We start from the raw sequence: 14,962 nt of genomic DNA on the forward strand, positions 1-14,962 counted from the left end.
TTTCTTCCAACAAGTCTTCCAGAGAAACGCAATAGATACATCACATCAAAGTAAAGCCACTTTGGAAGAAGGAAAGGGAAGGGCTGGAGCCAGCCTGCTGTCCTTTTCTGCCACCTTCCCTCCCACAGCAACCCATGAAGCTCTCCTTGGACCCTCGGGCTTCCATGGAGCATGATTCGAAAACCACTGCTCTAGGATCAAGCGTATGGGCTGTGGAGTGAGACCGACCCAGGTGCCAACACTGAATCGTTATTATGTCACTCTTCTCTCTGGGCGTCAGTTCCCTCATCGGTGACCTTTCTTGCAAGGTTCTTCTTTTTTTTTTTTTTTTTTTTGAGATGGAGTTTGACTCTTGTCTCCCAGGCTGGATTGTAACAACCCCATCTCAGCTCACTACAACCTCCACCTCCCGGCTTCAAATGATTCTCCTGCCTCAGTCTCCCGAGTAGCTGGGATTATAGATGTGTGCCACCATGACAGCTAATTTTGTATTTTTAGTAGAGACGTCGTTTCACTATGTTGACTAGGCTGGTCTTGAACTCCTGACCTCAGGTGATCCACCCACCTCAGCCTCCCAAAGTGCTGGGATTACAGCTGTGAGCCAACTCGCCGGGCCTCTTGCAGGGTTCTTGAAAGGATTAGACAAATCATATCTACACGAAGCTCTCAGCGCAGTGCCTGGCCCACAGGAGGTATTTGAGAAGTGGGAGCTATTACCCTGATTTTCTTGGGCTTCTCCAGGAAAGCGCTTGACTGTGGAGGCTCCTCCTCAACGCAACCCCCTGCTCCAGCCAAAGCGTCAGCAGTTACAGAATCTCTTCTGCCTCAATTAGTCATGCCCAGAGGCCCGACAGGCACTTCATTTCTGACAGCAGGGCAGCATTTACCTTGGCTGAGCTCGAGACGTTTCTGGACAGGAACTCTGGCTAAGCTGTCACAGTCAGCCAGCCCATCACCTGCCAGCCAACTGGCAGGTGGAAATGCTGGGGCAAGCAACCAAGGACGCTCTGCAGGGCTGCTAGAGAGGCTTGGCCGGCCAGGCTGGTCGGGATAGCGCTGAGGCAGCTGGGTCCAACCCAGGAGGCGTGGACGGGACTGCTGTGGGGAGGGAGACATCCCCTGCCCTTCCATCGCAGGGCACACGTGCCGTGAGGCCTTACAAGGCCAACAGAAATGCGTTCTAGATCCTCAGCAACATCAGCATCGCTGGGAGCCCATTAGAAATTCACACTCCTGGGCCCAACGCCAAGCCTGCTGAATCGGCATCTGCCTTTGGAAGCACTTCCAAGGGGATTTTTTTTGCAGAGCACAGTTTGAGAGGTCCTGGTCCAGCAGTACCTTCTGCATCAACACATCACTCGTTTTTGTCCCTGAGGAGACGGTGCATAAGAGCTCAGACTGCCTAGGCACTCTGACTCGTGCCTGTAATCCCAGTACTTTGAGAGGCAAAGGAGGGAGGGTCACCTGAAGCCAGGAGTTCAAGACCAGCCTGGGCAACATAGGAGCCTCCATCTCTACAAAGAAATACAAAAATTAGCTGGGTGTGGTGGGGCACACCTGCAGTCCCAGCTACTTGGGAGGCTGAGGTGGGAGGATCGTTTGAGCCCAGGAGGTTGAGGCTGCAGTGAACTATGATCACACCACTGTGCTCCAACCTGGGTGACAGAGCAAGAACCCTGTCTCAAAAAAAAATTTTTTTAATTAAGTTAAATTGCGAAAAAGAGCTCAGGCTCTGAAGGCAGAAAGACCTGGGTTCTTGTCCTGGTTTTGCCACTTACTGGCTGTGTGACCTTGGGTAGGCAACTTCACCTCTCTGTTCCAGAAAGCTAAAGAGAGACATGCCTGCCTCATTGGATGGTTGTGTGGATTAAACATAAAGCCATACAGGAAGGGCTTATTTATTTATTTAGAGACAGAATCTCAGTCTACCACCCAAGCTGGAGTGTAGTGGTGCCATCTTGGCCCACTGCAACCTCTGTCTCCCAGGCTCAAGTGATCCGTGATCCTCCCACCTCAGCCTCTTGAGTAGCTGGGGCTATGGCATGGGCCACCATGCCCAGCTAACTTTTTTTGTAATTTTTGTAGAGCCAGGGTCTCACCCTGTTACCCAGGCTGGTCTCGAACTCCTGGGCTCAAGCAATCCTCCCTCCCTTTACCTCCCAAAGTGCTAAGATTACAGGCCTGAAGTGCCATGCCTCGCCAGGTAGGGCTTTTTTTTTTTTTTTTTTTTGAGTTGGAGTCTCACTCTGTCACCAGGCTAGAGTGCAATGGCATAATCTCAGCTCACTGCAACGTCCGCCTCCTGGGTTCAAGCAATTCTGCCTCAGCCTCACAAGAAACTGGGATTACAGGCGCTTACCAGTATGCCCAGCTAATTTTTGTATTTTTGTAGAGACAGGGTTTCACCGTGTTAATCAGGCTAATCTCAAACTTCTGACCTCAGGTGATCCACCCACCTCAGCCTCCCAAAGTGCTGGGATTACAGGCGGGAGCCACCGCACCCAGCCAAGAAAGGCTTTTTTAATGTCCCGTTATTTTCCCTCACTTCATGTATCTGTACAATAACCCCCAGCCGCCCTCTGGACGCAGCCAAACCTCAGGTTGAAACAAACCCACACAGAACATCTGTCATCACAGAAATGCAGAAGGTACATCCCCTGGTATGACCCTGAAAGGAGAGACCCAGGCTAGACAAAGGGGCTCGCGAATCTGCTGAGGATCTGGGGTAGAGAGATGTCAGGGTGAGTGAGGCTGGCCTAAGAAAGCCCTGGAAATGGGGCTTCGGACTAGGCTGGTACAGAGGCTGTGGACTGGCATTGGGGGTGTTAAGCATTTCTTAATACCCCAACAGTCCATGGAAATGGAAAAATCATCCCATCCTGGCACTGACTCAAATGTGGGCTTTTTGAGGGATATTAGCCAACCAGGGACTGTGATAGGATAAATATAGACCATATAGCCACAGAGAATTAGGACAAGGACAGACAAAAACAAAAACAGGCCTTCCCCATCCCTCATCTGGTCCCACGCTGGCCTATTTTCTTCTAGTGTTTTTCTTATGTGTGTATAATTTCACAGTCATAGTTCTGCTGATCACGCCATTTTGTGGACCGCTTCTGTCACATTTCATGACATCAAAAGCAGCTTCTGATGGTAAACATGGTATTTCCAAACATCATTTGTAACAGCTGCATGACAGTCCACTCAAGAGAACACCCACAACTTTCTTCACTATTTCTCTTTTATTGGGCATTTAGGTGGCTTTCCATTCTGATGCTTTCATAAATACTACTGTGATGAACTTGATGCATTTTCCGTATCTTGGATGACTTCCTCTGCTTCATAGCCTTTGGTATAAAGCAATGCTTCTCAAACCTGAGTGTGCATAGGCTGGGTACGGCGGCTCACGCCTGTAATCCCAGCACTTTGGGAGACCAAGGCGAGTGGATCAGTTGAGGTCAGGAGATCGAGACCAGCCTAGCCAACATAGTGAAACCCCGTCTCTACTAAAAATACAAAAATTAGCTGGGTGTGGTGGTGGGCACCTGTAATCCCAGCTACTTGGGAGGCTGAGACAGAAGACTACTTGAACCCATGAGGCCAAGGTTTCAATGAGCCAAGATTGTGCCACTGCACTCCAGCCTGGACAACAAGAGCAAAACTCCATCTCCAAAAAAAAAAAAAAAAAAAAAAAAAGTGTGCATGTGAATTACAGTAAGCCCTCAACGTTGTTGATGGGTTCTTGGAAACTTTGATTGTAAGCAAAGCAACGTATAACGAAACCCATTTTACCATAAAGTAATTGATATAAGCAAGAGTTAAGTTCCTAGGGCATATTTCCAGTTGCTTTTAAATAAAGTCAAACTTCTAAATAAAGACCAAAATACTTGTAATATTAAACAGACATAAATGTGAGCTATGCAATACATACATTTAAAGACTCATGAAAACAAGTTAGGCTAGTTCTAGCGCTGGTGGCTGTGTGTGTTCCCACACAAGGCGGGAACAGACTCCGAGGCCACTCCCTCGCAGGGCGCACTCACACACACACTCACACTCACTCATCCTGGGACAACTTAGACACACTGGGGAGCCTCAGGTGCACATCTCTGATATGTGGGAGGAAACCGGAGTACCCAGAAACATGAAGAGAACATGCAAACTCCACACAGATGGTGGCCCGGGCTGGGGAATCCATCAACGCTGTATCAATAAACAAGGTTGACCAAAACGATGTTATCGGAGGACCTGCTGTGCCTGGAAATCAGATTCTAATTATTCTGCAGGTCTGAGGGCTCTGAGATTCCACATTGCTCACAAGCTCCAAGGCACTGCCAGTGCTATCGGCCCCTTCCCACACCTTGAAGAGTGTTAAGAATATGAAAGGTAACACCTGAAGCTTCAAAGCCAGAAAAGCCTCTTTTGTGACTGTAATCCCATTTTTGTACTTTCAGATAAGTTCTGGGACGGATCTTTCTGGTTAACTTTCTCAAGCAATCAGCGCATCTGATTTTTAGAACAACTCTATGAGGAATTATCAGTCCCACACACGGATGAGGAAACAGGTTTAGGATGAAAACCCAGCAAGGACACACTGTCTGCCTCACCGCGGACCAGAGGAGGGAGAGCAATGGTCCCAGTTTACAGGGAACTGAGGAATTTCCAGGATGCGACTGTCAGTACTAAAGCCAGGGCCATCCTGGGAAACCCGGGATGGCTGATCTTCCTAAATCAGAGGAGAATTCTGAGTCAGCTCATATTTCTCACTCCCACTGTGTGCTAGGCCTTAATGTACATTACGGCACACACCTCTGCAGTAACACTTAGACAATAGCATCCCCATTAGACAACGAAGAAATGGGCTTCCAAGTAGAGGGGCTAGGAAACTTGCCCAAGACAAAAAGACAAACAATCTAATTAAAAATCGGCAAGGGGGAAGAAATGGGCAAATGACTTGAATAGATATTCCTCCAAAGAAGATATTAAAAATAGCCCCAAAGACCAGGCGCGGTGGCTCACGCCTGTAATCCCAGCACTTTGGGAGGCCGAGGTGGGCGGATCAGGAGGGGAAGAGATGGAGACCACCCTGGCCAACATGGTGAAACCCCATCTCTACTAAAAATAGAAAAATTAATGGCACGGTGGCATGCACCTGTAATCCCAGCTACTCAGGAGGCTGAGGCAGGAGAATTGCTTGAACCGGGAGGCGGAGGTTGCAGTGAGCCGAGATTACCCCACTGCCACTGCACTCCAGCCTGGTGACAGAGCGAGACTCTGTCTCAAAAAGAAAAAAGAAAAAAAAAAAAACGCCCAAAACACATGAAAATACGCTCAATATCAGTAATCATTAGGGAAATGCAAATCAAAACCACAATGAGGTGCCACTTCACACCCACTAGGACAGCTTTAATTTTTTTTTTTTGAGACAGAGTTTCACTCTTGTTACCCAGGCTGGAGTGCAGTGGCACAATCTTGGCTCACTACAACCTCCTCTGCCTCCTGGGTTCAAGTGATTCTCCTGCCTCAGCCTCCTGAGTAGCTGGGATTACAGGTGTGTCCCACCATACCTGGCTAATTTTTGTCTTTTTTTTTTTTTTTTTTGAGACGGAGTTTTGCTCTTGTTACCCAGGCTGGAGTGCAATGGTGCGATCTCGGCTCACCGCAACCTCCGCCTCCTGGGTTCAGGCAATTCTCCTGCCTCAGCCTCCTGAGTAGCTGGGATTACAGGCACGTGCCACCATGCCCAGCTAATTTTTTGCACTTTTAGTAGAGACGGGGTTTCACCATGTTGACCAGGATGGTCTCGATCTCTCGACCTCGTGATCCACCCACCTCGGCCTCCCAAAGTGCTGGGATTACAGGCTTGAGCCACTGCACCCGGCCAATTTTTGTCTTTTTTTAGTAGAGACAGGGTGTTACCATGTTGGCCAGGCTGGTCTCAAACTCCTGACCTCAGATGATCCACCTGCCTCGGCCTCCCAAAGTGCTGGGATTATAGGCGTGAGCCACCACACCCAGCCTAAAATGGTTAATTTTATATTATGTGAATTTCACCTCAACAAAAAAGAAAAAAAGGAAGTCACCAACACACCACCCTGCCCAAGGAGAAAGGAAAGGGCCTACGAGAGGAACCGGACTGGGAGAAAACCACCTGGCACTGAGCAGCCGGGAGCAGCGCTGTGACCCGAGGCAGAGGGGAGACCACTGGGACCGAGAACCATCACAGGCCTCACATTTTGCTCTTACATCAACTCTGTGAGATGGTATTTACCACTCATTTGGGAAATGTGAAGCTAGCAAGGGCTTGGAGAGGCTGGAAATGTCAGGTTCATTGACTGAGGGGTTAAGCGTCCAGCCCAAGGCTATGCAGCTGGTCTGCGTCAGGACCAAGATGGAGGGCCAGGACCGCCCGGCTCTTCCCCAGCACTCGAGGTGACGTCGGCACTCACTTCCTGCCTGCCGGGACACCCTTTCTTCTCACAAAATCTCTTCTCTTTTTTTCTTTTTCTTTCTTTTTTTTTTTTTTTTTTTGCAACAAAATCTCACTCTGTCTCCCAGACTGGAATGGAGTGGTACGATCTCAGGTCACTGCAACCTCCACCTCTGGGTTCAAGCGATTCACCTGCCTCAGCCTCCTGAGTAGCTGGGATTACAGGTGCACATCACTCACCCAGTTAATTTTTGTATTTTTAGTAGAGACGGGGTTTCACCGTGTTCGCCAGGATGGTCTCGATTTCCTGACCTCAAGTGATCCACCCGCCTCAGCCTCCCAAAGTGCTGGAAATACAGGCCTGAGGCACCAGGCCTGGCCAATCTTTATCTTCTCTCTCTTCAAAACTTGGCTCCTAACTTCCCCTCCCTCCACCCCCCAACTCTGCTCCCAGAATCGTCCTGGATCGGCCTCCTCACCTCATCCCTTCCCTTGAGCACCCTGGTGGGGTGGGGTTCTTGGAGGAGCGCTGCCTGCTCCCTGCGGCTTGTGCTGGGAGTCTGGCTGGCTGTCCCGTCTCCCAAGGCCCTGAGTTCTGAAAACCTTCTTTCGGGAGCTGACTCCTTTGGAAGGTTGTAGAAACCAGGCAGGCCTTGCACCCGTGCCTCTCGCCCTGCCCAACTGTCTTGGATGACAGGGTCCCTGCCCTGACACAGGGTCCCTCGCATTCCTGGGGCCGGCTGTGGTGATGTACAAGCCAGGAGGTTTTGCTTGAGCCAGAGAAGAGAGGAATTCAGGGATGCTGGGCCATGGGGGAGATTGGGAGGTAGGGAGGGTGAAAGGGGGGGCACCTCCTCAAATCTAAATGTTCTTATGCTTGATTTCCCCCACATTCTGGCTCTAAACTGGAACCACGGAAGCAAGTAAACCTTGGAGTCAAACTTTGAAATCCTTAAAGGAAGAGAAGCTTTGCCAAGGCCTCCCACTTCCAGCCTCTCTGAGAATAAATTGTGGCACACCCCAGGGTCTCTGACTCAGCACATCCCGGGATCTCTGAGTCAGCACTATGGTTTCCCCATTCCCCTACTCCCACCCCCAAAATGCCCAGCGTCCATCCCCAGGGCCTCAGGATTGGGCTTGGTGGAAAATCTCCAGAAATCTTGAGTCCAGAGAAGAGTCCTGCTTCCACTGTGATGTGGTGGTAGGGTGGGTGTGGAAATACATTTTAAGGAGGAGATGGTTCTGAACAGGGGCCTGGGAGCTGCCAACTCACCCTGGGCCGGGCATGCAGGCTAGACACCTCGAGGCCTCCAAAGCAAGAGGTTCTGAATTGGGAGGAGCATGGTGGTGAGATGGCCAGGCAGGGGGCTTGGCAGAGGGACTGGGCAGAGAGGGCTGAATGGAGGAGCTGAGTCAAGGGGCTGAGCCAGAGGGGAGGCCCGCAGCCAGGAGGTTACTGAGGAGTGACGGAGAAAGGGGACGGGGACGGGTATAGGGGAGGCAAAAGGCATGGCAGCCCAACTGCTGGCCCTCAGTCACTTGATATGGCCCCAGAGCAGAGGGTCCCAGAGCCTGGTCACTTTCCCAGCCCCTGGCTGTGATACTGGATGAACAGAGGAAGTGTGGTCCTGTTGAAACCCAAGAAAACTCTGTGAGACAGACCAAATCAAAGTTGCTCAAACAGTCCCTTCCCGCTACTGTCCTCTTACCTTGCCCACCCTCTGCCGCCACGCCATCAACTAGATGAGAATTCCTTAGGCCACAGAGATGCTGGGCTCTCAGAGGCACGGGAGAAGCAGGTGTCTCTGGATGCCTCTACCGGACTCCCAGCCAGGGCCACCCATTCTCCAGGTTGCAGGCAGCCAGAGAGTGGGAAGGGGCATTTGAGGTCTGGCTGCTGGGGGATCGTCAGCATTCTCAGGTGAACACCACCCAGAACAAGGCCTAACAAGACCAGGGCAGAGTAGAATTTGAGTATGGAACCACCTGAGTCTCGGGCACGTGCAGACACCCTGGCATGAGTATGGGAATCCAACTGTTAGCAGAGCTAGGGTCCTTAGAGGCTCCTGCGTCCAGTGGCTCCCACCAGGCACAATCGCACCAGGCACAACTCTTCCCTTCTATAACCTGTCTTTGGAGACTGGGATGGGGAAATCCCTACTTCCTTTGTTCATTCAAAGGCATGCTTGTCATGAACCAGGCTCTGACGACAGAATCGTCAAACAGTCCCAGCTCTCCTGTGCTCACATTCCAAGGGGAACAGACACAGATACATGGATCATTCCTTTTTTTTTTTTTTTGAGGCTGGATCTTGCTCTTTTGCCCAGGCTGGAGTGCTGTGGCACAACCATAGCTCACTGCAGCCTCCAGCACCTGGGCTCGAGTGATCCTGCAGCCTCAGCATCCCAAGTAGCTAAGACTACAGGCGTGCACCACCATGCCTAGCTGACTTTTTTTTTTAATGGATTTTTGTGGAGATGGGGGTCTCACTGTGTTGTTTAGTCTGGTCTTAAACTCCTGGCCTCAAGCGATCCTCCCGCCTCAGCTTCCCAAAGTGCTGGGATTATAGGCATGAGCCGTGCCTGGCTGGCACACAGATAATTCGGTGCAGGAGGTTAAAAGTGATACAGAGACAAATAAAGTCTATCCCCGGTGCCCCAGTCACAGCCCTGCAGCTGTTAGAAAACAACCACATCGCCGGGCGCAGTGGCTCAAGCCTGTAATCCCAGCACTTTGGGAGGCCGAGGCGGGTGGATCACAAGGCTGAGAGATCGAGACCATCCTGGTCAACATGGTGAAACCCCATCTCTACTAAAAATACAAAAAAAAAATTAGCTGGGCATGGTGGCGCGTGCCTGTAATCCCAGCTACTCAGGAGGCTGAGGCAGGAGAATTGCCTGAACCCAGGGGGCAGAGGTTGCGGTGAGCCGAGATCGCGCCATTGCACTCCAGCCTGGGTAACAAGAGTGAAACTCCGTCTCAAAAAAAAAAAAAAAAAAAAAAAAAACCACATCAGCCGGGCGCGGTGGCTCACGGCTGTAATACCAGCACTTTGGGAGGCCAAGGCGGCAAGGCGGGTGGATTGCCTGAGCTCAGGAGTTCAAGACCAGCCTGGGCAACACGGTAAAACCCTATCTCTACTAAAATACAAAAAAATTAGCTGAGCGTGGCAGCATGTACCTATAGTCCCAGCTACTCAAGAGGCTGAGGCAAGAGAATTGCTAGAACCTGGGAGGAAGAGGTTGCAGTGAGCCAAGATTGCACCACTGCACTCCAGCCTGGGTAAAAGAGCAATACTCCGTCTTAAAAAAGAAAAGATAAAAAGAAAAAAACCCACCACATCTAGAACCTTCTCTATACCAGGCTAAATACCCCAAATGCCTTCTACCATTCCTCCTGGGACAAGAGTGCAAGTCTCTTCACCATCCCAGCTGCCCTCCCCTGGGCCCCTCCTGTGTCTGGATAACCACTTGAAAGAGGAGCACAAGGCCTCAGCTGTAGTCACGCCCAATAAATAGCCCACAGGACCCCCGGAGCCCAGCCCCGGTCTCCAAGTTTCCATCATGCAGCCGGCGTTCCCACCTCCAGCCTTGGCAGCCACTTTATGTGCCTGACTCATCCTAGCCCACAAGAAGTGGAGATCCCCAAATCTTTTCCTTATGAGCTGCTGCTAAACCACATCTTTCCCAACTCATTCCAAACTTCAGTGCCAGGATTTATATGTATCCCAGTAGTTTTATCTGTTCCGAGGCAGACATCACTCCAGCCTGCCCATGAGGTCGTCAGGCTCCTGACCTGACATCAGAACTTATAAGTTCTCCAGCCTGGTCCTCCTATCTTTAGGCAAAGCTGGGGACAAGCCCTGTGGCAGTCAGAGGGGCCTCCTTCCAGGTGGCCTTGCTCCTGTGTGGACCCCCGATGTCTAGCTGCAGAGGGGATCGCGAAGCCCCTGAGGTGGTGGAAGCCTCATGTTCTGCTGATTGAGCAGGCCACCAGTTATAAAATTGGTTTGAGGCGGCCATCACCTAAGCGGGAGCTGCCAAAATGAAGTTCAATCCCTTTGTGACTTCCGACCGAAGCAAGAATCGCAAAAGGCATTTCAATGCACCTTCCCACATTCGCAGGAAGATTGTGTCCTTCCCTCTTTCCAAAGAGCTGAGACAGACGTACAACGTGCGATCCATGCCCATCCGAAAGGATGATCAAGTTCAGGTTGTACGAGGACACTATAAAGGTCAGCAGATGGGCAAAGTAGTCCAGGTTTACAGGAAGAAATACGTAATCTACATTGAACGGGTGCAGCGGGAAAAGGCTAATGGCACAACTGTCCCTGTAGGCATTCACCCCAGCAAGGTGGTTATCACTAGGCTAAAACTGGACAAAGACCGCAAAAAGATCCTTGAACGGAAAGCCAAATCTCGCCAAGTAGGAAAGGAAAGGGGTAAATACAAGGAAGAAACAATTGAGAAGGTGCAGGAATAAAGTAATCTTATATACAAGCTTTGATTAAAACTTGAAACGAGGAAAAAAAAATTGGTTTGAAATCTTACAGATCAGAAGTTCCTGGCCAGGCGTGGTGGCTCACAGCTGTAATCCCAGCACTTTGGGAGGCCAAGGCAGGTGGATCACCTGAGGTCAGGAGTTCGAGACCAGCCTGGCCAACATGGTGAAACCCCATCACTACTAAAAATACAAAAATTAGTGGAGTGTGATGGTGTGTGCCTGTAATCCCAGCTACTTGGGAGGTTGAAGCAGGAGAATCACTTGAACTCGGGAGGTGGAGGCTTCAGTAAGCCGAGATCACACCACTGCACTCCAGCCTGGGCAACTGAGCAACACTCCAACTCAAAAAAAAAAAAAAAAAAAAAAAGTTCCCACACCTACATGACCATCAAAATCACATTTTTAAATCTCTGCAACTTTGCCAGGAACATATGGGAATTTTAAAAACATTCCCAAAAGCCATTGCTCCAGTGTTTCTGAACCAGTCCATCCAGGATGGAGCCTGAGAATGTGTGGTGTTGTTTTAAGCTCTGGTGTTATTGAATCCATACTGGCTCTTAATGAACCCCGCTGTTCTTTCTGAACGCCCACGAACAATTGCTTCCAGAAGTCTGAGCCTCCATGGCTCTTTTCTGAAAGGTCCTCTTTGTACAGACTGGGACATGATCCTTCTGACCTGTGTGTCTGATTCTGGGCAGGTTATCAGTTATTCAACCAATGGCCCAACAAAGCTGTGGGGTCGGAGATGAGCTGCCAGGTGTCTCCTTAATCAGGGGCCTCTCCTCCTCCGGCTTTCCACTCCACCATCCTACCATGCAGTCCTGCTCCTTGTTCTGCAGACGGGGCAGATTGAGAAGGAAGCGATGCCACGTCCCTGAAGATCCACCTCAGAGCCAAACTAGGGTGAGGTGAGGAGGCACCTACCTCCGGTATAACATGTAAGATGGCACCAAAACTCAGGAATCAAGATAGAGAATTCTTGAGCCAGCTGCAGTGGCTCATGCCTATAATCCCAGCACTTTGGGAGGCTGAAGTGGGTGGATTGCCTGAGGTCAGGAGTTCGAGACCAGCCTGGTCAACATAGTGAAACTCTGTCTCTACTAAAAACACAAAAAATTAGCTGTGCATGGTGGCGGGTGCCCAAGGCAGTGGAGGCAGGAGAATCACTTGAAACCAGAAGGCAGAGGTCACAGTGAGCGGAGAATCAAGCCATTGCACTCTAGCCTGGGCAACAAGAGTGAAACTTCATCTCAAAAAAAAATATATATATATATATATGTATATATATATATATATATATATATATATATATACACACACACACATATATATGCAATATTTTTAAAAATCAAAATGAATACAAAATAATATTTTGATAAACAGAATATCAAAAGTTTATTATGTTTTTTATACAGGTGAGGTCTTACTATGTCACCCCAGTTGGTCTCCAACTCCTGGCCTCAAGGGATCCTCCTGCCTTGAGCCTCCCAAAGTGCTAGGATTATGGGCATGAGCCACCGTGTGCAGCCCAAATTTTTAAATAAACACAGGTTTAGTCATGGTGCCAAACTATTTCAGAGCCTGAGATACAAGGAAGAAACACTAACAGGAACAATGCAGAGAGTAGGGGGGAAGAAAATCTCAAATTTGTTCTAATATCCTCAGAGAGAGAAGATATTACATCCACAAAACAAGAACGGGATGCTTTGTTTTGTTTTGTTAAAGAAAAATAAATCTGGCCATGGGTGGTGGCTCACGCCTGTAATCCCAGCACTTGGGAAGCCGAGGCAGGTGGATCACGAGGTCAAGAGATTGAGACCATCCTGGCCGGCAGGTAAAACTCCATCTCTACTAAAAATACAAAATTAGCCAGGCATGGTAGCTGTAGTCCCAGCTACTTGGGAGGCTGAGACAGGAGAATCGCTTGAACTTGAGAGGCGGAGGTTGCAGTGAGCTTTGATTGTGCCACTGTACTCCAGCCTGGTGACAGAGTAAGACTCAGTCTCAAAAAAAAAAAAAGAAAGAAAAATAAATCTGAAAATAAAAAAGCTCTTAGAAATTAACAATATGGGCTGGGCGAGATGGCTCATGCCTGTAATCCCAGCATTTTGGGAGGCCGAGGTGGGCGATCACCTGAGGTCAGAAGTTCGAGACCAGCCTGACCAACATGAAGAAACCCTGTCTCTACTGAAAATACAAAAGAAAAATTAGCCAGGCATGGTGGTGCATGCCTGTAATCCCAGCTACTCAGAAGGCTGAGGTAAGACGATATCTTGACTGGGGAGGCGGAGGTTGCGGTGAGCTGAGATTGCACCATTGTACTCCAGCTTAGGCAACAAAAGCAAAAGTCTGTCTCAAAAAGAGAAAGAAAGAAATTAACAATATGATAGTAGAGAAAAAAAATCAGTGACATTATGAAAATAAGATTGAGAAAATCCTCCAGAAAGAACAACTAGCAAACTAACAAACAAACAACAAAAAATGCAAAAGAGGCCGGGCGCGGTGGCTCAAGCCTGTAATCCCAGCACTTTGGGAGGCCGAGGCGGGTGGATCACGAGGTCGAGAGATCGAGACCATCCTGGTCAACAAGGTGAAACCCCATCTCTACTAAAAATACAAAAAGTTAGCTGGGCATGGTGGTGCGTGCCTGTAATCCCAGCTACTTAGGAGGCTGAGGCAGGAGAATTGCCTGAGCCCAGGAGGCGGAGGTTGCGGTGAGCCGAGATCGCGCCATTGCACTCCAGCCTGGGTAACAAGGGCGAAACTCCGTCTCAAAAAAAAAAAAAAAAAAAAAAAAATGCAAAAGAGATGGACAACAGAAAACAGAAGAAAACATTTAAGGATAAATTCCAGAAATGGACATCTAACCATAAGAAATTGCAAAAAGGAGAAATCTGAAAGAAATAAAGCAAAAGCACTTTCCAGAACTGATGAATGTAAGTATCTAGATTGAAACAATCCCCCAATGTCCAGCATGGTCAACAAAAACAGCCCGAGAAGGGCATGTCATTGCAATTTCAGAATTCTGGGGTTACAGGGAGCACCCTGCGGGCTTCGAGAAGTCAGGGAAAAACAGGCATATACAAAGGTCAAAAATAAGAATCGCACCAAGCCTCTGAACAGTGACATCAGAAGCCAGAAGACAGTGGGAGATGCCTTCAAACTTCGAAAGAAAATTATTTTCAAGGCTGGGCACGGTGGCTCACACGTGCAATCCCAGCACTTGGGAGGCCGAGGCGAGCAGATCACTTGAAGTCAGGAGTTTGAGACCAGCCTGGCCAACATGGTAAAACCCTGTCTATACTAAAAATACAAAAAATTAGCCAGGCTTGGTGGCAAATGCCTGTAATCCCAGATACTCAGGAGGCTAAGACAGGAAAATCCCTTGAACCCAGGAGGAGGAGGCTGCAATGCGCCAAGATCACGGCACTGCACTCCAGCCTGCGCGACAAAACGAGACTCCATCTCAAAAAAAAAAAAAAAAAGAAAAAGTAAATTATTTTCAATCTGGAATTCTATATCCAGTCAAACCACCAATCAAACGAAAGGACAGAATAAAGGCATTTTCAGGCATGCACTTTCTCAAGGGAGTTTTTCCCTCTGCGCAACCTTTCCCAGGAAGCTAAACAAACAAAAGGATGAAGCAGGAAGGAGAAGACACAGGGTCAAGGGAACAGAGGGTCCAGCACAGAGGGAGACAAAGGGGTTCCCAGGATGCAGGGAAAGGGAGGCCCCAGGATGGCGCCCGTGGAACCAGGAGGCGAGTGGCCAGCCGGATTGGAGTGCAGACAGAAAAGAACTTTCTCAGGGGAAAAAGGAACTGACAGGCTTGACAACACTGAAATTATATTTTTTTCTTTCTTTCTTATTTTTTCAGAGGCAGAGTCTTCTTTTGCCCAGGCTGGTGAGGTCATAGCTCAACACAGCCTTGACCTCCCAGGCTCAAGCAATCCTCCAGTCTGAGCCTCCCGAGTAGCTGGGACTACAGGGGCGAGCCACCACACCCAGATAATTGTTAAGTTTTTAGAG

General features: G+C 49.2%; 2 protein-coding genes across 3 annotated transcripts in view; one reads left to right on the forward strand and one right to left on the reverse strand.

Annotated features, from left to right (window-relative positions):
- Nucleotides 1-14,962, reverse strand: part of PLXDC1 (plexin domain containing 1) — an 83,452-nt gene that overhangs the window by 54,856 nt on the left and 13,634 nt on the right. The window lies entirely within an intron of this gene.
- LOC120366893 (large ribosomal subunit protein uL24-like) lies at nt 10,452-10,963 on the forward strand. Its single transcript, XM_039476812.2, has one exon. The coding sequence runs from the start codon at nt 10,475-10,477 to the stop codon at nt 10,910-10,912; it is 438 nt and encodes a 145-aa protein (XP_039332746.1). The 5' UTR covers nt 10,452-10,474; the 3' UTR covers nt 10,913-10,963.

The sequence above is a fragment of the Saimiri boliviensis genome, chromosome 17 (genome assembly GCF_048565385.1).
Source record: "Saimiri boliviensis isolate mSaiBol1 chromosome 17, mSaiBol1.pri, whole genome shotgun sequence".
Lineage (NCBI taxonomy): Eukaryota > Metazoa > Chordata > Mammalia > Primates > Cebidae > Saimiri > Saimiri boliviensis.

Bases quoted from the DNA above. Each gene is read 5' to 3' on its own strand.
- LOC120366893 (XM_039476812.2), top strand. From the start codon at position 10,475: ATGAAGTTCAATCCCTTTGTGACTTCCGACCGAAGCAAGAATCGCAAA.